The following is a 24260-nucleotide window of genomic DNA, read 5'->3' as shown; positions in this document are numbered from 1 at the left end:
TGATGTTTTTCCCTTATGAATATGTATAATCTGTGTTTTGTAGGTTTGGGACACTTTAACAACCACAGGAAACAATTTTTGAGGCTTTATGTTTTCGACTTGTCTGTCCCCTTCTCAGGAAGTCCTCAAGGGAGCTTCTGCAAGTTTGGCTCAAAGTTTCACTTGGACACAAGAATGAAGTGATTAGATGAACTAGAAGGATAACTAATAACCATTAGAATAACTCTGCTTAAATGTCAAAAAGTCAAGGTCATTGTGACCTCACAAAATACCGTTTTAGATGTTAAATGTAACATGTTACACACATGCACAGACATGCATGTAAAATGCAATTTGACTGGTTGGCATGCAGCAGCTTTTTGGTAATTCTGCTTTTATGACTGGAGCAAAACAAAAAAAATCCACTGGTTTCCCCTGCTGTATGTTGCCAATGTGTCCAAATGTGACAGTGTGAGAAAGAAAGATGTGTTTCTGAGGATAATTGTGACACGACAAAGTGCTGAGCTTTCTTAATTAAGACAGAAGCTGAAATTAGACTGGCAACTCCGTCTCAGCTCCTTTGCTTCACTTTGTCTCAGCTGTAATTAAGTCCTTACCCCCACATTTTTCCACACTGACTATGCTCATATTTACATTGATGTGGATTTAGACCAATGGTTTGGAGCAACACTTTTTTTTCAGGCAGCGTTGTGTAATTTGAGTTTTTTTTCCTTCTTGCCCTGTCGGATCAAACAGAATCTCTTAAATCTTGATTGATGTAGGCGTAAAACACTGTGTAAATAACTGTGTAAAACACCTTTTTTATTAATCCCTCTAATATAGTCAGTGTGTAGAAGACTGGTTATATATTGGGCTAAAAAGTATCATCATATCATATCATCTGTGATATGATAAATCATGATATGTAAGTCTTTGAGACTCGAGGCTGTTTAAAGGTCAAATATAAAGTAATGCAGAGAGAATCCAAACAATTTCCGCTTGACCAAACACTTAGTGTGGGAGGCTGGGTCCACGACTCAGCATTTTGAGTTTATTTTGTTTTTTTGAGTTTATTTTGTATTTCTGGTGGTTACATTGTGAAGTTCTTGTGTTATTATTCTATTTAGTGTTTAGTTAAGTTTTGGTGTAGTTATGTTTCTTCTCTGTCTCCTTGTTTATGTGTCTTTTCTGTTTTCCGTGCAGTCTGTCATGTGTCTCATGTCTGCGTGTTCCATGTTGTCAAGCTCATGTTGTCTTGTCTACGTCCCTTTCTTGTTCCTGTTTTATTGTGAAGAGTCTGGTGTTCCATGTTTAGTGCGTTTAGTCGTACTTCATCTCTGGCATTCAGGCTCATTTGTCCCCGGGTGTTTTCACTTCCCTCATTACCCTCCTGTGTATTTAAGTCCCCTGTATCCCTCTGGCTTTCTTGTGTCTTCATGCTCCTGCTCAAGTTCATGTTTGTGCTCTTGGTATGCCCCTGTTCAGATTTATGTTTATGTATTTGCCATAGTTTTCATGTTTAGCTCTAGCTTTTTCCAGTTTAGTTTAGCTTTTGGTCTTTGCCTTAGTTCACCATTGTCCAGTTGATTTCTAGGTTTTACTACCAGCCTAAATAAATGGCTCACCTTTTGTTACCCTTTTGTTTTGTCTTCCATACGTATGCTTTTGGATCCGCTCCTCAAACACATTGGCCCACCTGACTGTAACACTTGGTGAACACGGGGAGGAAAAACACCCATTTAATAGGAAGAAACCTCTGACAAAGTAAAACATGATAAAACAGCAATTTAAAAATCTAGTTGATTGTTTTTGGCCTGAAACTAACATGACAAGAGAGGGTTGACAGCATTGCAATAGACAACAAATGTCCCAGGACAAAAAAGTGATTGTGCAGGGACAGTTTCCAGGCAAAATATTCTTATGCTGATAGGTTTTTGTGATTAAAACAACAAAAGGGGAATTTAGAGACCCAAGAGGCATACCAGTGTTTTGTAGGAAGCATCAAGCATCAGGTGACCTTGATGTGCTGGCCAAAGCAGGGATGGACCGAGTAAACCACCAAGTTTTCAGTATTTCGTTTAATATTGCTGTCATTGAGAAAGAAAATCTGTTAATTTTATTACACTGCACTTAGGCATTCGTTTATCATGTGTGTGCATTGTGGAGCTGTGAGTGCTAATTTAGGGTAGCGTGCCCCACAGAGGGCACAGGAAGCATAAATGTTTTCATCACGCCAAATGGTTTTTATTTTAATTTTAAAAATGAAGGACCGTAAACAAGCTGCACGAGTGTTAGAGGCAAACCCGACACAGTGTGCCCAGAGTAATTATGATGTGTTAAAGACATTAAACAGTGTTGGAGAGGAGTACAGAGATTTCTGTAATCACTGCTTATTCATTCATTTAATTATTTTCACCCTTGAAGAGGGAAAACTGCAGAAACCTGGCTGTTATCACCAAGGGACTCATATCTGTGCTCACTGCTCACGAGGTGTGAGAAGCCCTAGAGTGTTTCTCACCGCTGACAGTACAGTAGCTGCACTGTTTGCCTTTAATTGATCCTCCTCAGGGACGACTTTGGCAAGAGCAGACTACCTGCTGGCTCACTCACCTCCGATTTCCACCTGATGAAAAGCTTGTAGCTATGACAACCTGCGTGTACCCGCGAGTGTGTGTGCTGTGATATTTCTGCAGTGAAGTGGACCGCATCTCGTTTGGGGGATAGAAAGATGAGAATGATGCGCTTCAGTGTTTGATTGATTTAGTGCTGCACCATTTGGGGTCAGGTGTTGAGTGGAAAGTTGTGGGTTAAAGATCGGATCTAGTTGGTGAAGTTCTTCACAAGAAATCTGACGTACTCTTGTGTTTGTGTGCCTACCTGCTGCCCCAGTTTTTGTGCCTCAGGTGTGCAGCAGCAACAATCATGTATAGCAGCCACATAACAGCTAACAAGTCTCGCGCTTAGCAGCACAGATCTTGACACAGCAGACAGAAACCACAGTGCTATAGTGGGTTAATTGGTTTTGTACTGTGCAGAGCATCTTCATTTTCTGGTGAGAAATGGGTGCCACTTGGAATACATGCACTCTGACTTACTGTCTGTATTCCTCTGAATATTCTCACTCGTTTTATTTTTGCTTCCAAAAGTCATATACCATTGAAAGCAATTACCAGCTTAGATGTTTTTTTCTTCAAGGCCACAAAAACAGACTTTATGTGATTTTGGTCCAAGCACTGTTGGAGCTGTTTCAAAACTGTCATTTTCTCCTTATATTCTGTTAGCAGGTGGATGGTGAGCTTCGAGCCATTATACTTCTAACAGTTCCATTTCCGGTGTATAATTTGTTGACTAGGTTGCTTAGTTTTGCATTAAAAAATCTTGTGTAAATGTCAGAGTTCATGATTCCCATGAATACATACATACCAACACCACTGCAAGAAAAGCAGCTGTAGATTTTGCTCTAAGGGTGGCCTGAAGGGTGAAGGAGGGAGTCAGTCTGGTTGAAAACCTTCTCTAGACTCCACAAGAAAACTTTTAATGCCACATTCAAGCATATTAAATTTCCTTTACCTGTCCATTGTAGATTTAATTCACTATCAAGTTAGATGCTGAACTTTATTCATATTAGAAGGATGCATGTTTTCCTATACAATCAACTCTTTTTTTTCTTCCAAAGCATGTAGTTTCATTTTTTAAAAAGTGTTATTTTGTAACAGTTAAAGATGGAGCTGGTAGATTTTTGTTGGGAGTGGGTTAGGGTTAGGACAGGAATAGAAACGAGTTTATCAGAGCAAGAGCTCTGGTTGTGAACTTTGGAGACAACGTTAGTGAAGTGAAGCTGAGTTGGTCTGGACATGTGCAGAGGAGGGATAGTGGATGTAATGCATAGAGGATGTTGAATATGGACCTGCTAGGCACTGAGAAGGTTTATGGATGTATTCCTTTTCAACCTGTATGTTTTATAACCATACCTGGACTTGTAGCCAATGTTCCCTCTAAGCTGCGCACGTGCTTGCGCACTGCTGGCACGGTCTCTGCGAACAGAAAATCTGCGTTGTGCACACAAAAAAAATCTAATCTGAATTGAAATTAAGATTAAAACTTTAATAATTCTGTTTTGCGGTGTTAGTCAGTAAGTGACTGGCTGCTCATTAAAAGTAAGGAAAACCCTCGAAAGCACTCTCCACTGTGAGAACAAACAAAACCAAAACAAACCCCAACCCTTTCCTATTGGTTGAAAAATGTGCCATGTCGACCAATCAAAAAATGAGATGTGAGAGATTTGTGACGTTTAGCACAAATCTTGTGTAGTTAGTGTGTAGTGTAGTCAATAGTTTTGTTGTGTGTGTCAGAACAATGAGGCGACTGCTGAATGTTACAGGTGTTACAGCAGTGATACATCTCCTGTTGTCAGCCCTCAGGTTTCAGGCTGTTGTTCTCCTTTATCTCATAGTGGACAGAAATGATTTAATTTGTGTGGCATCAGACTTGATGCAGAACAGCTGATTGTTCTGTAAATAATTTGAAATGTTTGTTTAAAAAAAGTCTTGGCTGCATTTTTAAGTAAACAGCTGCAAAAAACTCAGTTACTTTTTTGAAGAAGTAACTATATAATTAATTGCCCAACATTGGTCATTATTTACTGTATTTTGCATTAAATAGAGCATTGACACGTGTAATACACGTCTTTTAACCATGTCATTTTACTCAACAAAGCTGCCCTAACTGACCTTAAGTACTATACTAACCTACACATTATTCATGAAACGGGTCTGAAGTAGCGCTGTATTTATATGCACTGTTGATAACATGTTTGTCATTTTGAATAAATCCACACTTCGCCTCACACAAAAGGTAGGGCTGTTAGATTTGTCTGTTTAGATGTTGTCCTTGGCAGGATTGATATTACTGTGATGCTTCTACTCTTTATGGATAAGTGAGGGGTTTTAAGTAAAAGCTGTTCACGAAATGCAACGCAAGCAGTGACTGTTTGTGTTACATTGGGTCTTTTAGGTCACCAGTGATGGCAGGTGGACTGTTTGCTGTGGATAGAAAATGGTTCTGGGAGCTGGGAGGATACGACACTGGTCTGGAGATCTGGGGAGGAGAGCAGTATGAGATCTCCTTTAAGGTAAATATGTATAGATAATATTATCCATTATATTATGTTTTTGACGTTAAATTGAGGATGTGAAGCCAGATTATATTCTTGCCTGTAACCTGTTTGTTAATGGTTCTGTATGGAGCCACTCTGCCATAGTTTTAGCCTTTCATGATTACATCAGTTCAAAAAATAATAATTAAATAAAAGATTGCCTGCAAATTAAAGGTGTTCCCAGACAATGTTATAATCCTTTCATTGCCCTCCGGCAAATCTATAAAATACTAAACTTTTTTTTTTTCAAAAGGACCAAGGGAGTTGTTTTTGTTCTGGCTTTGGGGGTCAAGCTGAGAGTGTATTTCTAATGTTTCCTTTTAACTCTTTTAAACACGCTTCAGCCACATCTTAACAAGCTCAGACAGCACTGAAAACACTCGTAATGCCTATTTACTTTTATGTCTACTTTAGCGTCAACGCTGTTGACAGAGGGGGGTGGTGGAGGTGGTAGGAAGATGTCCACGGGAGTGTTCTTCTCCTCTCAGCAAACATTTCTGTGATCAGATTCATAGTAGAAGAAGACAGAAACACAGAAAATCCCTTTGTGTTTCTCAGAACCAGATAGAACAAATAGTTGTGCACACATTTATAACATCAGTATGTTTCTCACACCAGCTCAGTGAATCACTACACCAGTCCAGCCATTATTATTATTATTATTATTATTATTATTATTATTATTATTATTATTATTATTATTATTATTGTTATTATTGTTGTTATTATTATTATTATTAAAGCTTAAAGTTTGCATTATTAGAAGTATGGTCACTAGGACCGATGAATTGGTGCAAAGCACAGACTGTGGCCTATAAAAGATGTGTCCTGTGTTTGGAGGCTTTCATTTAGCTGTGTATCACTGCCAACTTGGTTGTTTTGGAAACAGAAGTAAAGTGAGCTTATTTTCATGAGCAAAAATCACTTGGAATAACTGAACATGAGATATAGAAATTAACGTATTTGGCGATTAGACTCAATTACACATGGCATAGCAGAACAAAATCCCAGCTGTTACAGGATTTACGATGGTGGTGGTGAAGATGAAGACTGAGGCTTGGGCGGAGCTCTGACTGAGGTGCTTGTGGAGATGGGTTGCATGAATGAGAGTTTGAAAGGGAGAAAGAAATGAACACACGCAGAGCCTGATTGGCTCAAGGGCAAGGAGATGATTGGACTAAAGTAATGATGACTGTGTTGAGATTGACGGCGTGGGAAAGTGGTAGTGATGTAATGAACAGAAAGCAGCTTAACACCCAGGAAAGCAGGCAGATGACTGATTAGGGAGCTTCCTTAGTGAATTTACGCATAAGCTTCATTTAGTATCAGAGTAAGTTCAGACCACGGTAAGTTGAGCCACTCGAGTGAAAGAGAACTACTTTCGGCTGCCCCTTTAGACACAAGGCATCACCACAGCGGGTAGCTTCTTTGATTTATCCCATCTTGATGCAACCCCAAAGGTATTTGTGTCTCCTCCTGGGATCAAAGCAGTTTTCTTTTCCTTGTTAATTGAATGTGTAAACCAATCACTGAACTGGACCTCTTGATTTTGTTCATGTTTTCATTCACATTTTTATCAATTTAATTATAAAAATATAACTAATAAAACATATAGTCTTTAGATACACTATATATTATGCTTTTGACTACATCTGCATCTGACTAAGCTTAGCACAAAAGTAAGGACATTTGTGTTTGGTTGATTAACACCAGTCTAATTATCCTTAAATGGTACCTCATTTGGAAAATTGCATTTGTGGGTTGAGAAGCAGCTTTGAATATGTGGGTTGCACCCATGAAAAACTTCAAATCAAAGATTCTATTGACTCCTGTTGGGTGTCATTTACTGGATTGGATTATTGAACTCTTAAGAAACAAGACATACTGGCAATTTACAAATGTTTTCATTTATTTATTCACTCAGTAGCATCTGGAAGAAACATTCACAGCCACAACAGCTTGGCACTTCATCCTCATGCTGGTCACAGATTGCTTTTGTCAGCATTTGTCACAAGTCCGCCAATGTTTTCGTGTGAGTTACAGATTAGAAGCACCGTTACTACAAAGAAATAATCAACCAAACACATATTTCTGTCCTTTTTGTGCTGTTTATATGCCCATAATTTTTAAAAATAACACTAAGACACTGTATAGTTTCTATGAAAGGTGAAAGCATCTACAGAATCCTCAACATTGTGTGTACCAGGCTGTAAACATGCTTTTTTTTAATCTTGATTGAGTTGGGTGTAGTACCTTGGGAGTCTGAAATGGGGAGACTTACCTGCTTTTGGAGCCAGCTGTAAATGGCCATGTCAGACAATGATTCTTTTAGCGCTTCTGTGCTGGCCTTATCTTTTAACTTAAGGTTTACTGGTTAGAATTAGATTATAGCAATGCGCTCATTTGTCAAAATTTTTGGTTTCTGACTCCAAAAAACAATGATAAGAACAACCGTCTGGGGTCTAAATTTCAAGAAACCAATGGGTGAAGTCACTGTAGGTATATAAAGTTGTGAATATAGGAGAAGGAATTTGCCCAATGCTTACCATAAATGACAACACTATACAAAATAAGAAGATGAAGAAGAGGAAAACTGATGTACGGATGTCTGGGTGGAAATAAAATCGGTTTCTGAATGACTGATTAATTCCAAAAACCAAGGTCACCTATACCTGGATACCCATGCGTCATGATGCAAAAGTATAATCCATTTTTAAAACTATAATATGATGGATTGTACTGCAGTTGAGTGTCTTTAGGTCTGAACAAAAGGTGAGGATTAGAAGCCGGGCATGTGAAACAAATGATAGGCCTAGACTAATGCCATCAATGGCCCAGGGCTGAGCCTGGTGAGAACAGCTTTTATGTTTTAATACAGTTTTCTGTCTAACTTAAGTAATCATTAAGATAATACCCTTTACCAAGGTTATTATTTTGGTCAAGATTATCACTATTAATTTTTCCTATTAGCGCATGCCTTGCTGTGCCTCTTAAGTCTACTTTATATGCTCAGATATTCAATTTGGTTTCCTTTTTATTAAGATCCCCATTAGCTGATATAGTGCAGACAGCCAGTCTCCTGAGGTGAGAAGATTAACAGGCTCTCATACTAATCCTTACAACCAAACTGCTGCTCCCACAGACAGCCGGGCCCTGCTTGCATGTGAAACACAATTACTTTACTCAGTGGTACAGTTAATCTAAAGCTCCATCCTGGTGACAGCGGTGTGGGAACACCAAGCATTTCCAGCTCACACACCAAGATAATGTCAGAACATAAAGGCCCAAAGAGCAGAAGCAATGTGACCTCACAGGGAGGGTGAGAGGGACAGTGCAGGCATAAAACCAACTGCGGAGTCTTTATATTGCTTCGGACGAGCTTCATTTATGCAAACATTTGGAGACAGAGCTGCTCTGGAGGCAGAAATAATTAAACCTCCATGGATGGAGCCAGAAAAGGGGTATTTGTTCAAAGAAAACATTTGCCAACTTCCAAATAGTTGGCAGGGTAAAACTTTTCTAAAAACATAAATTGAAAAAAAAATGTTTTTAAAAGAATGTTATTTCATATTTATGGATTTAGCGCTGGATGGACATAGACAGCTACAGACTAACTTTTCTACCCTTGCCTGTGATAAAATCATCTTATTGAAAGAATAAAAAGTACACTGGCTTTCTGGTTCTTGTTTCCACGGCAACATCATCAAATAATATGTATTTGCTCATATTATGTTTGATGTGGATTTTTCCCCTTCCTGCTTATTATAGTTTTTTTTATATTGGTCTTTGGTCAATTAAATTTACTTGTGATTTCAGAAAATCACAATAAAAGTCAACTCAAGGGATGAGATCTATAATATAGACAGAAATATAACTCATCCCTTTGGGGAAACACGTCGTGATAGATAGAAATAAAATAATAAACAGGACAAACTCAAACTTTGGAACAGAGAAAACGTACAGCTAATGGATGGAGAGTAAGAGAAAGGAAGAGATGGAGAAGTGCTCAGGATGCCCTGTAGCAATCTATAGTAGGCCTGCAAGGTAATAGTTCAGGTGACCCTGGTCCAGCCTCTAGTTGGTTGAAGAATAATGTCAAAAGCTGATGTTCTGTTTTGTCTGCTCACTGTGAGGTTTTCAGGATAAGATTGGGCAAATTTAACTTGATTCTGGTTTTGACAAGAAGCTTCTGTTGGGGAACTAGCTCTCTTTCTAGGTCTTCTTAAGACTCTTGCTGCAGTGTTTTGGATCAAGTGAAGGCATTTCAGAGTGCGTTTAGGGCAAGCAGATTACAGTTGTAACAAATGCTTGGACTAGTTTTTCAGCATTACCCTGAGACGGGATGCTCCCATTTTTATAACGCTGTGCAGGTTTAAAAAAAAAACTAAAAAACAAAGAAGCTGTGTGAGTGAAAGGACAAATCTCAGTCAAAGACTATTCCGAGGTTCCTCAGCATGCCAAGGTAATGCCATCCAGTGTAAATCTAGTCCAGGTGTCACGCCAGACTCATAAGGCATCTCATAAAACATCCTGTTGAAAGAAAACACTGACACACACACACACACACACACACACACACACACACACACACACACACACACACACACACACACACACACACACACACACAAACAAAGAAAAAAAAAAACCACACAAGGTCAGTCCATTCAGATTGTTGTTCTAGTCCCAGAGCATTAAAATGCAATTGATGCTATTGTATACTGACTTTAGATTTAGTGCTGCAAGCATTTTGTTAGATCATTATTATTCATGCAGTGGAAGCAAAACACATGACCAGGCCACTGAAACACAGAAGAAAATCAAACTGTATGCATTCATGTTTTATTTATTCTTGGACACGAGTACAGACAGCTCAAGTTCTTGTTGCACTTTAAGTCAGTGCTGGATTTTTTTTCTTGCAGCAACATATTTTATTTATGCATTTGGAGTGAATTCAGTGGTTCTGTAGTTTCTTTTCTTGAACTGAGCTGTGAACACTCATGTGAGCAGAGAGACTCTAGCTGTACTAGAGTGACAGTGATAACAGCACAGGGTCATGAGAACTTCATGCCTGGACGATATATGAGTTTAATGTTACTTGGACCGTGAAACACATTTTCATGTGACGAGATTACACGCCTCATTAATGAAAGTCGAGCTGCTATAGAGGAACATTAACTGGCCTGATAGCGCTTTTTCTTTGTAGATTTCTAGATAGTCAGTGGTTTTGTCTTATTGTTTTAATGTCTGTAAGCTTAGTCTGCAAGTTTAATTAAAATTTGAGCCCCGAATGTGTTTAACCTCCTAGGACCTGGCGTTCACATATGTGGATATCACATTTTGGGTTATTTAGACCAAAACAATCAGTTTTGCTCTACAAGGGCCTGGTATCCACTTACGAGGACATTATGCTGCTACCGTTCTATCTAAATTTTATATGAATATCCTCATATGTAGCTCTCATTTTTCTTAGAAACAAAAATTAGGAAAAAAGAAAAATCTGGCAATTCTTTATTTTTACATTCATTGGGTCCCAATCAGCCCAAATATCAAAGAGAGATTAAAAATGCATGCCATGGAAGAGTTCGGTTCTTAGGAGGTTAAAGTTTGAACCTGACATAGAGAGCCAGAGTAGGTTTTATGTTTTGGCTTGAGCTTGACTGTTAATTCCTGCCCTTGGAAACGGCAGTTGGCAAAACAATTAAACATGTTAATGTTTAATGAACGTCTTCATAATGAAAAGCAAAATACAACTTTCAAGCCATGTGTGCCAAGGTTTATGTTAATTGCTTTCAGAACCTGAAATATTTACCTTTTGTTGCCAACCAGATTGTCAGTTTAATATTTTTAGACTGTCAGAATAATTCAAAGTATATCAATAATTCACTGGCACACATTAGTGTCTCAAAGTTAAAACCCAACACAAATAGATTCATGTCTTTATGGCGGTTCCTACGGGATAGGTATTTCATCTACTTGTATTGCAAAAGCGATATTAAAAACTGCTAGAAGAAAAAAAAGTGTTGCTATGCAGGTACTGCTAAAAATCTCATAGAGCAGCCCGTAGAAAATGATTCATCCATTGGAAACCAAAAATATTTTTAATGTATTTTAATCACTAAAAATCCTTGAATAATAATCAAACTTGTTTGAAGTTAAACACTAAACATTCCTTGAACATTTGGGATTCAATTACCGGCTTCTATTTTTCCTTGCCTCCTGTAAATTCACTTAAATTTTATTTGTTCGGCACCAAATCACAAGAACAGTGGCCTCAAGGCAGTTTTTTGCAAGGTAAAGACCGTACAGTAATTCAGCTGCAAACCTCAGAGTCAGACAATCCCCAATGAGCAAGCATGTGGCGACAGTGGGAAGGAAAAGCCCCCCTTTGGCAGGAAGAAATCACCAGCAGGCTCAGGGAGGGGCAGCCATCTGCTGTGACCAGTTGTGGGTGAGGGGATGTAGACAGGACAAAAAATAAAAAACTCATAATCATAAGGTGAGAGTGAGGTCACTTCAAAATCCACATTTCGAAAAATGTTTTTCCTCACATAATCTACAGTTTGTGTATGCTAGCTTATTGATTTTGGTTCTAGACCAGGCCATATGAAAAGCTGTGCAACAATAAAAACATCTGGCAGAATCTCAGATTTGCACATGGTGCTTTGATCCACCAGCAAAGGTAATTCTGTTTTTGCTCTGTTTTATTTTGATTTGCTTAAAAGTTTAGTTTTCACTTCCCCATAAGTTGCTGGCTAGGTTTAAGAAAAGATCAGCTTTTTGTTTATTACATAAACACCTTAGCAGCATTAACATTAACTTTGAAAAAATCCATTAAATAGTTCATTTAAATGTAACAGCAAGAGATTCTTTAGAAGCATCCATATGTGACATGTTGCTACTGAGACATGTCTGAGTAATACCATAACTCAGTGCCAAAGGACACTGCATATTTTTGAGATGCCTGTGGGTTTGATGAATTGACAGCACTTGATGACTTGGAAGGACAACTAGCTGATATTTCAGTCTTCAGCATTTGAGATGCAATCTGCTCTACGTTCCTCTATAGTTTCAATGTTATCATCTCTGCAGGGTGGGAGCCACTGAGCCACACATCTCAGGAAACTACAGAAAAAAATTCTTTGTATCTACACATCTACATATGAACTGCTGTGTAGTAATAGGTTTACAGTTAGAGATCGGCTCAGTTCATTCAAAGGGTTTGCCGCGATCCTTCAACGATTTAAAAAACGCAAACTAATGAAATGTATGTCTGTATAACTAGAAGTGATGTATAAAACATGTTCTTTTCCTTCGCTCATGTCTAAGTTGTCAAACTTTCCCCACGTTTAGCCTGTTTAGTCTCATATTAGCAGACTTTTTTGCAGGACCAGCAGCACTACTACTCTTTCTCTCTGCCTCTCTCTTTGGCTGTCTTCAAACTTGTGTTGATAGTATTTACTTATGTTTCAAATGAGCTTCTCATTTCTATTCATTTAGTTTTGCTAAAACAAAACCCATTTTCCATCCTGCCTGCTGTATTTAAGTCTTTCTTTTATTTCTCGCCCCTTTCATAGCCTCCCTTTCTTCTCATGGTCTGTTTTCCTCATTGAAAGCCAAGTAAGCAAATCATCACAGTTGCCTTTGTTATTGCTGGAGGATTAAAATGAAGACACACTGTTGAATGTCTCTGTTATGTCAGATAGACAGCTAAAAAGAAAAAGAAGCAATGATGCTTTGTTTTTGCTTCAGACAACACTTCAGACAAAGGTACTTAAAAGCTATTAAAAAAGTAACAAAAATGTTGTTTTCCCATAAAACGGCAGAAGTTTTAGTAAACCAGTTGTGTTTTTTGAATACCAACAATATTCTAATAGTGTCGTAACATAAGCATTGTATCAGTGATTTGTCAGAAAGACCTTTTCTCATCTGGTCCTCCTTCTTAGGTGAAGTCAGGTCACCATCTTGGCATAATTTGTTTTTGTGCCCCCTGCCTCCTCTGCTCTGTCCTCTCATCTTTATTACATCTTCTCTCTCCTGTTGGTCTCCCAGGATTTATAAGCCTCTTCGAATCACTGTACCTTATTCCTCCTTCTGCTCAGCCATCAGTCTTCTGCTCATCTCTGTCGTCATCTCCTTCCTTCACCTTGCTTTACCTTTGTGCATCTCTTTGAATCTTAAAGAGCAAAGCTTCTAAACACCATAAAGATTCATCAGATGAAAGTATTCTTTCCCTCTCTTTGTGTCTCTGAAGCTGTGGATGTGTGGTGGTCGGATGGAGGACATCCCTTGCTCCAGGGTAGGACACATCTATAGGAAGTATGTCCCCTACAAAGTGCCTGGTGGGATCAGCTTGGCAAAGGTAATTCTTCTCACTATGTGTAGTGGATCAGTGATGGATTTTCTGCATACTATAAAAGCAAAATACACAGGCTCTAACATTACTTCTGATACATTTAAGTCATAGAGCAACAATTTATTGTATTCTATAAACTAGTAGAGAACTAGTCAATGAGATAAAAAGCCTGATCAATTAAAGAAAATCCTTTTTTCCATTCCAGGAGCTCCTTTTTTCATTTTTTAAAAGACTAATAATTCTGATTTTACTGAATTACAGTAGTATATGGTAGTATAATGCTATAATATCCTAAGGAGTACTAGAAGGAGTATTCAATCTGGATTATGGTGCATCCCATCACATGCTTGCTCACACTCACCACCCCCTACCCTTTAAAAAAATTCTTATTGTTGCCAGTAAGATTTTTAATAAGGAATGAATGATTAACTGTCAACCAGCATGCTTCAAACAAGAGTAAACATTTAGGTAAACAGATTTTTGACAAACTAGTGTTTTGTTGTATTCACACTCAGGGTTTAAAAGCAATACAGAAACATGATTTTTGGATCTCTGCTAATTATGACGTTATATGGAAGATGGGATGTTTTTAGTAGATATGTGTAAGTGTGTATTCATAAAAGTACAAACACACACACACACACACACACACACACACACACACACACACACTGTAGCAACTTCTGTGCCTCTGAAGTCCACTGAGCAGTGAAGCTGAATGTCCCTGCCTTTTAAATGAACCTTTAGCTAATTAACCCCAATAAACAAGTAAACAGAAACATACATTAACCCTGCATGTAAACACACATGCTATACATTTGCATGCACACACAGAGTGGTGCAGGGTTTGTATTTTCTGCATCCTCTGCTAAGTACACTACTCTTTCATCTCAGTGTACTTTACAGTCTGCTCAGCATTCACTCATAAAAGACCACCAGGCAAGAGGCAGAAATATGCAGGGTATCCACTATCTACAACTTATAGCCTTTCCAGGTGCTACTGTGAAGAATGAGCTTAAGTTCTTTTGTTATTTTTTTTTCAGCACCTACACAGAATAGGAAATTGTCTAAAAGTGCTTAATCATCTGAGGTGTAGCCAAACACCATTCATTATGTATGCCTCTGCTCTCAGCCTGAAACATGGCTCGGTATAGCTCAGTGTGTAGCTGAAAGTAACTGGCTTTGTTTTGTTTTTCTGAGGAACAGTCTCTAACTTAGCTTCATTGAAATGTTGATGTCCCTGAATCACCTGACCCTTTACATAAAAGCGGATAGTTCTTTTTTTCCCGTTTGTTGAGGTATCATTTCAATCAAAGCTGAATCAAAGAGAGCACTCTATAGGTCAGTTTCAATATATGTAGCTCAAATACAATGGTCAAAAACGGCAGCAATAAAATGCCGTTGTCTTGGCAGATTCCTAGAGACAAATATACAGTAAAAAAAAAAAACCCAGCATACTAGGTAAACATAGTTCACACCAGTCCATGGCAGCTCTCCATATAATTGGTCTCACTGTCAGGAACTAAAAGACCTATACTAGGGTACTTGTTTGCAGGTGGAAACACAGACAGCTTCAGAATCCATTGACACAACACATAGTTGATGCATTAAAGCAGTGGTTCCCAGCCTTTTCTGTGCCACGGACCGGTTTATGCCCGACAATATTTTCAAGGACCGGCCTTTAAGGTGTTGCGGATAAATACAACAAAATAAAACTAGTACCAAAAAAAAAAGAAGGTTTATTCATAACACACGTGAAAAGATGGAGGAAAACCGAGTTAACAATAAAAACGATAACAAAATAACGCTGAAAACCGTTAAAAACCCTGAAAACCATACATTTCACACCTGAGCCTCAACTGTCGCGGCTCGGTACCAAACGACTCATGGACTGGTACCGGTCCGAGGCCCGGGGATTGGGGACCGCTGCATTAAAGTATAAAGCCACAACAAATTGAAGAGAATGGGAATGTTAAAGTTTGCATTACTCATAAGTGGACCCTTAAACCTTTTTTATGACTCCCATTATTGATAATGTGTTAGAGGTTCCTATTGTGTGAAATTTGAATTGTCTGCTAACAAAAAACTATTTTAAAGAATTAATCCAACCATGTGAAACTCCTTTTAACTTGATTTCAGAATCTAAAACGTGTAGCAGAAGTTTGGATGGACGAATACGCAGAGTATGTGTACCAGCGTCGACCTGAGTATCGGCACCTGTCTGCAGGTGACATGACAGCGCAGAAAGAGCTGAGGACCCGATTAAACTGTAAAAGCTTTAAGTGGTTTATGAATGAAGTGGCCTGGGATCTTCCCAAACACTATCCACCAGTAGAACCTCCTGCTGCTGCTTGGGGAGAGGTAAGAGCTGGATTAGTTCATGAAACTGCTTTCATATATGTAGAGAAATTAAATAAATAGATGTATGCATAGAGATACAAACTAAAAAATAAATGAAAAAACACATCTGGAAAGGTTTTTGTGTGTACAATGAATATGGAATCGCTAAACTGAATACATGTCTGCAGTTAGATGTCATAATAAAAAATAATAAATACATTTTAAAAAATCTGTGAATCCAACTTTGTTCCCATTGTGTTTTCATAATTCCAGAGACTATACAGGCATAGGGTATGTTTCGTGTTTGATTTTTCATTTAGAATCCCGGACAAGCCCCCAATTGTAACCAGCTGGCTCAAGGAACATGACTCCACACAGTCACATCCAGCTGCACTTGGTCATACATGTGTAACATGCCTCTGACATCTGCTGCAAAATTCCCTATTTCTCCAATCCATTAACTCCCCTTTAAATAGCCGAGCATCCGCCTGTAGCCACAAAGGGAATATTTACTAATCACTCACCAATTTTTGTACGCAAACTATTTGCTGAAAGTAATTAGCTCAGAACCTGGATGCTAAATTGTATTCTGCTGCTATAAATAAATTCAAATAGATATATTATATAATACTGCGGTGTGTAGCTCAAATAAATCATTTAGTATCAGAAAACAGACAGTTAATGAGCATGTTTCAGTTGTGCTGCAGAGAATATTTTCGTGGCAAAAGCAAGATGAATAATTATATCAAATCAAGATGAAAATTATTACAAAATGTATGAAAATTAACTCTGCGTAATGAAAAGGTCAAAGTATTTTTCCAGCTTTCTTTTGAAAATATCGTCATCTTCTAGTTCCCTGTTTGTTGTCTGGGAATCATGTTTCATGCCTTAGGGCTCTTTTGCTAACTCATTTCATGGAAAGAAAAATTAGTGTATTCACAATATTCAGATTCTGCTCTCAATGTACCCAAACTGAAGCCACAGAAGTAAATCTGTTGGAAATATGAACAACTCTAGTTACCCTATCCTATGATCAGCCAAAGCCAAAAATAATTTCTTTTAGGAACAGATTACCAAAGTTTGAAATTTTCAACAGACTTAACAAAAATCTATAATTTCACTGTAAAATTTCATCATGAATGTATTATGTGACTGTAACAAGTTCACGAAAAACTAGCTTAAGGCAGGAAAATCGTTTCTACTGGTTTCAACTTGTAATGTTTTGAGGGTTTTTTGATTTAAGAAAAATAGATTACTGATAAGAATTGTTAAAAAGGTATAAAGGATTGAGGTACACGCTAAAGAATTCTCAGTGGTATAAAAAGACAAGAAACAGTGATGAAACACGTTTGCAATAACACACTATTTTTTAGTATTTTTAACAAGCTGCAATTCCTATCGGTGCCTAGTTACACTCCTGGAAGGCAAAAAATGCCTCCAAGCCTTTACATGTGAAGTGCACAAAAAAGAACTTAAGAAAAAAGATAAAACTGAAAATCAATCTGCTGACTACAGTCAGTGTATGGATTTACTTGTGTAGGACTAAGAGCGGAGATTATACTGTGTATTGTAATCTCAGCATGTTTATGGGTTTCTGGTTTATGTCAGTTTATCATAGTTATATATGTGCTTTTCAGATACAGAATGTGGGCAGTGGAATGTGTATGGAGGTCAAACACTTTGTGTCAGGGAGCCCCATCCGCTTGGAGAACTGTGTGAAAGGCCGTGGTGAGGTGGGGTGGAGTCACGGACAGGTAAGGGCACCCTCTTAAATGAGCTTATTGGGTTTTCAGTTCATATCCTAAAGCCTCTGAGATGATGTTCTAGCAACATGATGGGTTGTTAACAAGCTGTTTTTTTTTCAGGTAAATTATTTTCATTTGTTTTCTTACTTTAGTAGCATGTTAATGAAAGTGTGTTTTTACCAACAAGGTATATTAAGGAGGAAAAAAAAACTAAACAGACAGACAGAAAGTGGACCTTTTTAATGTCATGCTATTCATTTTTAGCCAAACCCTAATTGGGCTAAATTAAACAAACAGCAAATAAAAAAGAAAATTAACAGGTGGAGAAAAGACGTCGGTGTCAAAATAATACTGCAAAAGAACGATCATTTGTCCCATTATTTAAATTGTTATATTTGAATTACATTTGGCCCTGTCATTTTTATCCTATAATTGTACAAAATTAAGTCTAATCACTTAATTGAGATACATTTTAATAGTACTATTAATTCAATTCAATTCAATTTTATTTATATAGCACCAAATCACAACAAAAGTCACCTCAAGGCACTTCATAGATACAGAGAAAAACCCAACAATCATATGACCCCCTATGAGCAAGCACTTCGCCGACAGTGGGAAGGAAAAACTCCCTTTTAACAGGAAGAAACCTCCAGCAGAACCAGGCTCAGGGAGGGGCGGGGCCATCTGCTGCGACCGGTTGGGGTGAGAGAAGGAAAACAGGATAAAGACATGCTGTGGAAGAGAGACAGAGGTTAATAACAGATATGATTCAATGCAGAGAGGTCTATTAACACATAGTGAGTGAGTGAGAATGAGTTACCTCATTCTAACTTTTGCAAAGTGATATGCTTCCCTGTGGAAAAACAGCTTGTTTTTTCAAAACTTCTAATTAGAATGTGGTGACCAAATGTGTACAGTTATCACATCCATAACATTTTGCAGCTTGTATGGTCATAGGGTGCAGTCCATATGTTTTAGGATGGCAAAACATTTTTCTTTTAATATCAAAAGTACAATAAAAATAAAAACTGGATTTGATTCCAAATGTTGAACTTGGATTTGGTAACAGATCATAGGAAATGAACTCTTAATGGGTGAGACAGTAAAAACTTTAGTGACAAAAGGAAGTGATTCATATGTGTACTGTATATCTTAATTGATTAAGTGTACTGTGGTTTTGTACAGCATTACTACTAAAAAATGTATCATCATCCACAAACTTATGGACCTGAGTGTAAATGTAACCTCCAACTATTTGGGCTAGATCGATTGAACACTGATGTGGAGAAACTATTGTATAAATCAAATAAATCCAAAATGCTTATTTTATCGGCTTTACTATCTCTACACCATGTAACACTGCAACACTACCATAATAACCCCAATTTCAACAAGAAAATCAATCTGACAGAAAAAAAGGTAGAAATTTCACGTAGACAAAGGAAGGACAGTCAGATGTTGTTACAGCTCAGATGTGCTCCCTGCAGGTGTTAACATTTGGCTGGAGGGAGGATATCCGGGTGGGTGACCCCATACATACAAGGAAGCTGTGCTTTGATGCCATCTCCCACAGCAGCCCAGTCACCCTGTATGACTGTCACGGCATGAAGGGAAACCAGCTTTGGCGGTACAGAAAGGTATGATGAACAGAAATAGAGAAATCCTAGAGTTCACTGCTTGTAGAAAATTAGTGTATTTACTAATTCATCCTATTCAATGCTCTCCAACTGTCCTGGCCTTAGGAAGGTTTTATATTTGTTAAAAAGTCACCAAAGTAAAAATAAAAAAATAAATAAAAATTGAAATGTCAAGTATTTCAGTGTGTGCCTGGTAAAAGGTCGATAGACACTTTAAATTTTGCAGGAGCAAAGTGTAACATCCTGCCGGTAGTAATGCGTACATATGCCATATAGAACACCAACAAGTTTGAGAAATAGGTTTAATCGTTGTGGAGTATAAGGCTTTAAAATGTGTATTAATCACAGAGTATTAGATTTTTCTCTTTGTATAAAGAAGGAAATAAATGTCCTGTGAAGAAGTTAGCTTCTTGTATAATATGTATATGTTTATCTTTCCTCCAGGATAAGAGTCTGTATCATCCCGTTAGTAACAGCTGTATTGATAGCAGTCCGAGTGAGCGGCGAGTCTTCATGAACACGTGTGACCCTGCCTCTCTCAGCCAGCTGTGGTTGTTTGAAAGAACCAACACCACTGTGCTGGAGCACTTCAACCAGGGCACCAACTGAGCTTACTGAACAGTGAGATGACACGTCTTCCAAAAAGAACGATCATGACTCAAAGGTCATCTTTGTTCAAGTGAGTCTTTCTGAGGGAAGAGATGTTTGATTTTGTTTTGAAATGGACAAATTACTTTGCTTTTTAATTTCTCACACTGTTACTGTAGTGGCCTGAAGACTCGTGAAATTATTGGTAGTACATTTTAGAGTATACTTTTATGTTAAAAGTGGTCCTTGCCTGGCTGATAAACATAAAACACCATACAGGGTTGTATGTGTTGCTTCCAGTAGTTATGTTTGCAGCCAGCATAACCGGTGTAAGGCAACAGGGTCAAGGCTCACTACAGAAGGAAAACATGCTCATAAATCATAAAGCCCTGGTCACACAGACCTTGCTGCACCTGGGCAACCGTCAGTCAGTAAGGAACCTGTGTGTTCCCCAACCAGTTTGCAAGTGGTTGCTGGCATTCCCTAGGTGAAATTGGTTGCAAAAAGATACGGTGCTGTACCGAAAATCTCTTCGCTATAGCTTTGTTCTCTAGCATAATGCTGGTGTCTTATGTACTTTGCATGGAAGATGCTGATCTGCCTGCAAACATTTGCCAAAACTTCACAGTTAAACTGTAAAGTGTGCGAAGCAAACCCAAAATCATGGCCGTTCACACTAAAAGTAAAAATCGTGACTTTTTGACTTTGTGGCCTGCAGTGTGTTAATCCTATGATTGATTTTAAAGAAGTTTACTCCTTTAAAAAATATTTATATTTCATGTCGCCCAATGTGATGAACATTTATTGATGCAACTTCAATAATATTTAACAACGGTGAAGAAACTAGACACGAAACCACCATTACGATTATCATTAATGTTTTGCTAGTTTGCCTTTTTTTTAACTTCCTTAAGGATTACCCAGTAAGCCTGTTAAATAGAGCTATAATGGTCTCAGAATTTATGGAACCTGTATATCTTCCCTTTGTTTCAGTGTTGTCAAGGTATGAATGAAAGCTACAAGTGAATAAGACACAGCTTTCCAGACATACCCTGTGGTACAGTGATCTAGTGCAGTCCCTGAGAGCTGAAGAGCTGGTGGGACCACAAGCAGTGACATCCAGAATCCGATCATGAAGCGCAAGCTTGTCGTGGGAAAGGAGATAAAAGAAGGACATGCTTGCCTGAGCACCAGCACCCGAAACGCTCAGTGAGTGCAAAGACACAGTTCATTTTAAAATGCCTATTATAAAATCTGTGATTTTGATAATATTTTGATTCTGTTTATCGTCAGGATGGGAGAACGATGGTGAGACCTGACTGCCTTGTGGAAACCCTGAAAATGTGGAGCTTTTAAAGATGGAAGACTTGGACCTCAAAAATGTATAAGAGGAAAAAACTTAATTTGACTGCGGTAAAAATACTGATACTGATGCCGATACTGCTGGATTTAATGGATGAGCTATCCAGTTTTTATTTCATTTATTTATATATTTTTGTCAATGCTATCTTTTTACTCACGGCCCCAAGTTCTTTAAAGGCACAACTTGAGAAAATGAGGAGGGACAAAATCCTGCACAGTGTGTAGATTTACTAAAAATATACTTTTTTCAAAGGCACAAAGACTTTAAAGTGAACTTTTTTGTATAATGTTATAAACAAACTAAATATTACGTGAACATCATTTCAAAATGTATTTTGTGTTGTCTGGTAAATTACAGGTAAAAACTTCTTTTTTAAAATTATATTTTCATTAAATGTTCTGCTATGCTAAACTACTACTGAGGCAAGGTTAAGCAGTTTTCTCATGTGTACTGATTAACAGTTGTAAACCAACAGATATTTATGCCATTTACAGAAAACAAAAGTGAAGTTGCACTTTGCTTGTTTGCATGTGTTGGCAATTCTCTAACAGCTAAAGGAATTCTCAGGGTACAGCCCTGTCTCCCAAAAGTTTCATTATCATTTTATTGTTGATTTCTAAACAAAATGCAAGAAACCAGTGTGCACTCTTTTAATTCAATTCAATTAAATTTTATTTATATAGCGCCAAATCACAACAACAGTCGCCTCAAGGCGCTTTATATTGTAAGGTCGACCCTACAATAATACATACAGAGAAAAACCCAACAATCATATGACCCCCTATGAGCAAGCACTTTGGTGACAGTGGGAAGGAAAAACTCCCTTTTAATAATAATAATGGATACTTTATTGATCCCCATGGGGAAATTACTTGTTTTTCTCTGCATTTGACCCATTCACTCAGTGAAGCAGTGGGCAGCCCACTAAGCAGGCGCCCGGGGAGCAGTGTGTAGGGACGGTACCTTGCTCAGGGGTACCTCAGGGTAGCCGTTAAGTGGATTCGAACCGCCGACCTTCCGATCATGGGGCGACCACTTTACCTACTGAGCTATCCCTGCCCTAGGGAAGAAACAGGAAGAAACCTCCAGCAGAACCAGGCTCAGGGAGGGGCGGCCATTTTTTCATAAACACATCTACAGATCATTCGGTCAGAGAGGTCCAGAATTGGCAGCACAGTGGTTTACAGCATAAGATTTTGGGTTTGTACCTCTCCGCATGGAGTGTGCATGATGTCCACATTCTTGCATAGATTTTTTTTCCAGGAGCTCAAATCTGTTCAGATCTCTATCATCAAAAAATATGCTATTTTTAGTCGATAGTAATAACTATCTTCATCTAGGAAACTCTTGCAAACTGGATTCAAAATCTCGGGATTTCAGGACTCTGGTGCACAGCCTGGGATCCTCATGCAAGGACCTGCTGACTGTTTTCACCTCATGCTTGGAGACTAAAAGGGACTCTGCAGTTGTGGAATGACCAGCCGAACTGAAGCACGCTACATAGTTAGCTTTAAGAAATATTGTTAATTATTTTTTAAAATATTTTTTTCTTAAATACACAGTATTTTATTACTGACTTTGCACTTGTGTATCGCATGATTCTACTGTAAGTTTTATTACCCTCTGCTCTTTTTATAGTTTATCAGCGTGTTTTTATTGTGTATAAAGCTGTGAAATGGTTTTAATAACTGCTATACATAGTTAAGTTGTCTTTCTTACTAAACTATTTTTAAAACTTAAATTGGAGCAAAGGTTTCACTTTTGCATTGCTTTTTAAAAAATCTTTTGCCATTTCCACTAGTTTAATTTCACATAGTTCAGGTTGAAATAAATCATATCACAACAGTGGCTAAGTTAGAAGCTTCACTTCCATTTTCTCAACTATCATAGTGATGAGTTGTCTCCACCATCAGCTGCAGAAAAACATGACATTTTAGAGAAGAAAGAAATAAAAGACACATATGCTGATTACTAATTAACTTGCAAATGTGACACATGAGAAATTGCATGCAGAGATGAGAAAATTGTATAGTTGTATAAGAGTGTCATTTTTAGTAGACAAGCCTGCAGGCAGAATATGTGCGTCAATAAAATGCGTATCAGTCAGTGGTGCCAATAAATGGTATGCAAAACAGGCAGAACAAACAACAGAAATCCATTCATGTAACTGAATAAAAATACAATGAACAGAAGAAAAAAATCAACTCAAAACTAAGCACTGTGTTCAACCTGTTGGATAAATTCAAATATGTCCCAAAATAATATGCAAACATTGTTGCACAAACTATATGACTGAAAGGAACAATCATACCATTGATATACCCAATCTGTGTGAGAAACTAGTCATTTTTTAACAGAGAGAATATGTTCCCGGCTACTCTAGAGTAACAGGCAACCTATGGATAACCTATGATCAGGCAGATCCTTGACTCAGCACCTGTATATGTCTGAAAACATCTTATTGGAAATCTGATAAAACAGAGGTCACGCAAACTCATCATCTCTGCTCAGTCTGGGGATAAAACCTGCACAGCAAGCTAACAATTATCTGCAAAGGACAGCAGCTGCTGAGGCCCAAAGTTCATTCGGCACTTTCACTTTTTTATTGACAGAGTGAGTCATCAACCTGAGTGGCAAATCCAATACCTGAGTATGGTTCCCGAGAAATTATTGGCTGTCTAATGCCATCAAGGTCAGACAAACAGTGGAAGCCACTGCAGAAATACCCCTAACCTGGAGATTTTTGCATGCAGTGAGGGTAGAGTAATATTGATGAGATGAAAATGAAGCAGAAATGGGAGAGTAAGTTAGGATGAATTATTAAACTTCTAGCATGTACTTATTCTATCTTATCATGGAGAAAAAACAAAACAGTTTTGCTTCATGAATACAGTCATGAATACATATTTGTGCAGCTGCAGAATCATATAAACAGTACAAGTATGAACAAATTCTTAAATTTAGGCAGAAGAGTTGAAGACCCAGCATCCAATAAACATATCATGGTCATCATTAGACATATTAAAATGCACATTTTTACACCAATTTAGAGCACACACATACTGTAGAGTCCAGCAGATGAATTCAGCTGTGA

At 38.0% G+C, this 24260-nt stretch overlaps 1 protein-coding gene across 1 annotated transcript in view; it reads left to right on the top strand.

Annotated features, from left to right (window-relative positions):
• Nucleotides 1–23014, top strand: part of LOC113030056 (polypeptide N-acetylgalactosaminyltransferase 10-like) — an 88795-nt gene extending 65781 nt beyond the window's left edge. The window contains exons 7-14 of the mRNA XM_080307339.1: nt 4993–5110; nt 13389–13496; nt 15630–15851; nt 17468–17584; nt 19066–19215; nt 19660–19894; nt 20797–21012; nt 21097–23014. Of these exons, the coding sequence (XP_080163465.1) occupies nt 4993–5110; nt 13389–13496; nt 15630–15851; nt 17468–17584; nt 19066–19215; nt 19660–19824 (880 nt within the window). The 3' untranslated portion in view covers nt 19825–19894; nt 20797–21012; nt 21097–23014. The remainder of the gene's footprint in view (nt 1–4992; nt 5111–13388; nt 13497–15629; nt 15852–17467; nt 17585–19065; nt 19216–19659; nt 19895–20796; nt 21013–21096) is intronic.
• The last annotated feature ends 1246 nt before the right edge of the window (nt 23015–24260 follow it).

The sequence above is a fragment of the Astatotilapia calliptera genome, chromosome 10 (assembly GCF_964374335.1).
Source record: "Astatotilapia calliptera chromosome 10, fAstCal68.1, whole genome shotgun sequence".
In the NCBI taxonomy this organism is placed as follows: Eukaryota; Metazoa; Chordata; class Actinopteri; order Cichliformes; family Cichlidae; genus Astatotilapia; species Astatotilapia calliptera.
The sequence above is the reverse complement of the archived record's forward strand: the minus strand, read 5'-3'. Positions and strand labels throughout refer to the sequence as shown.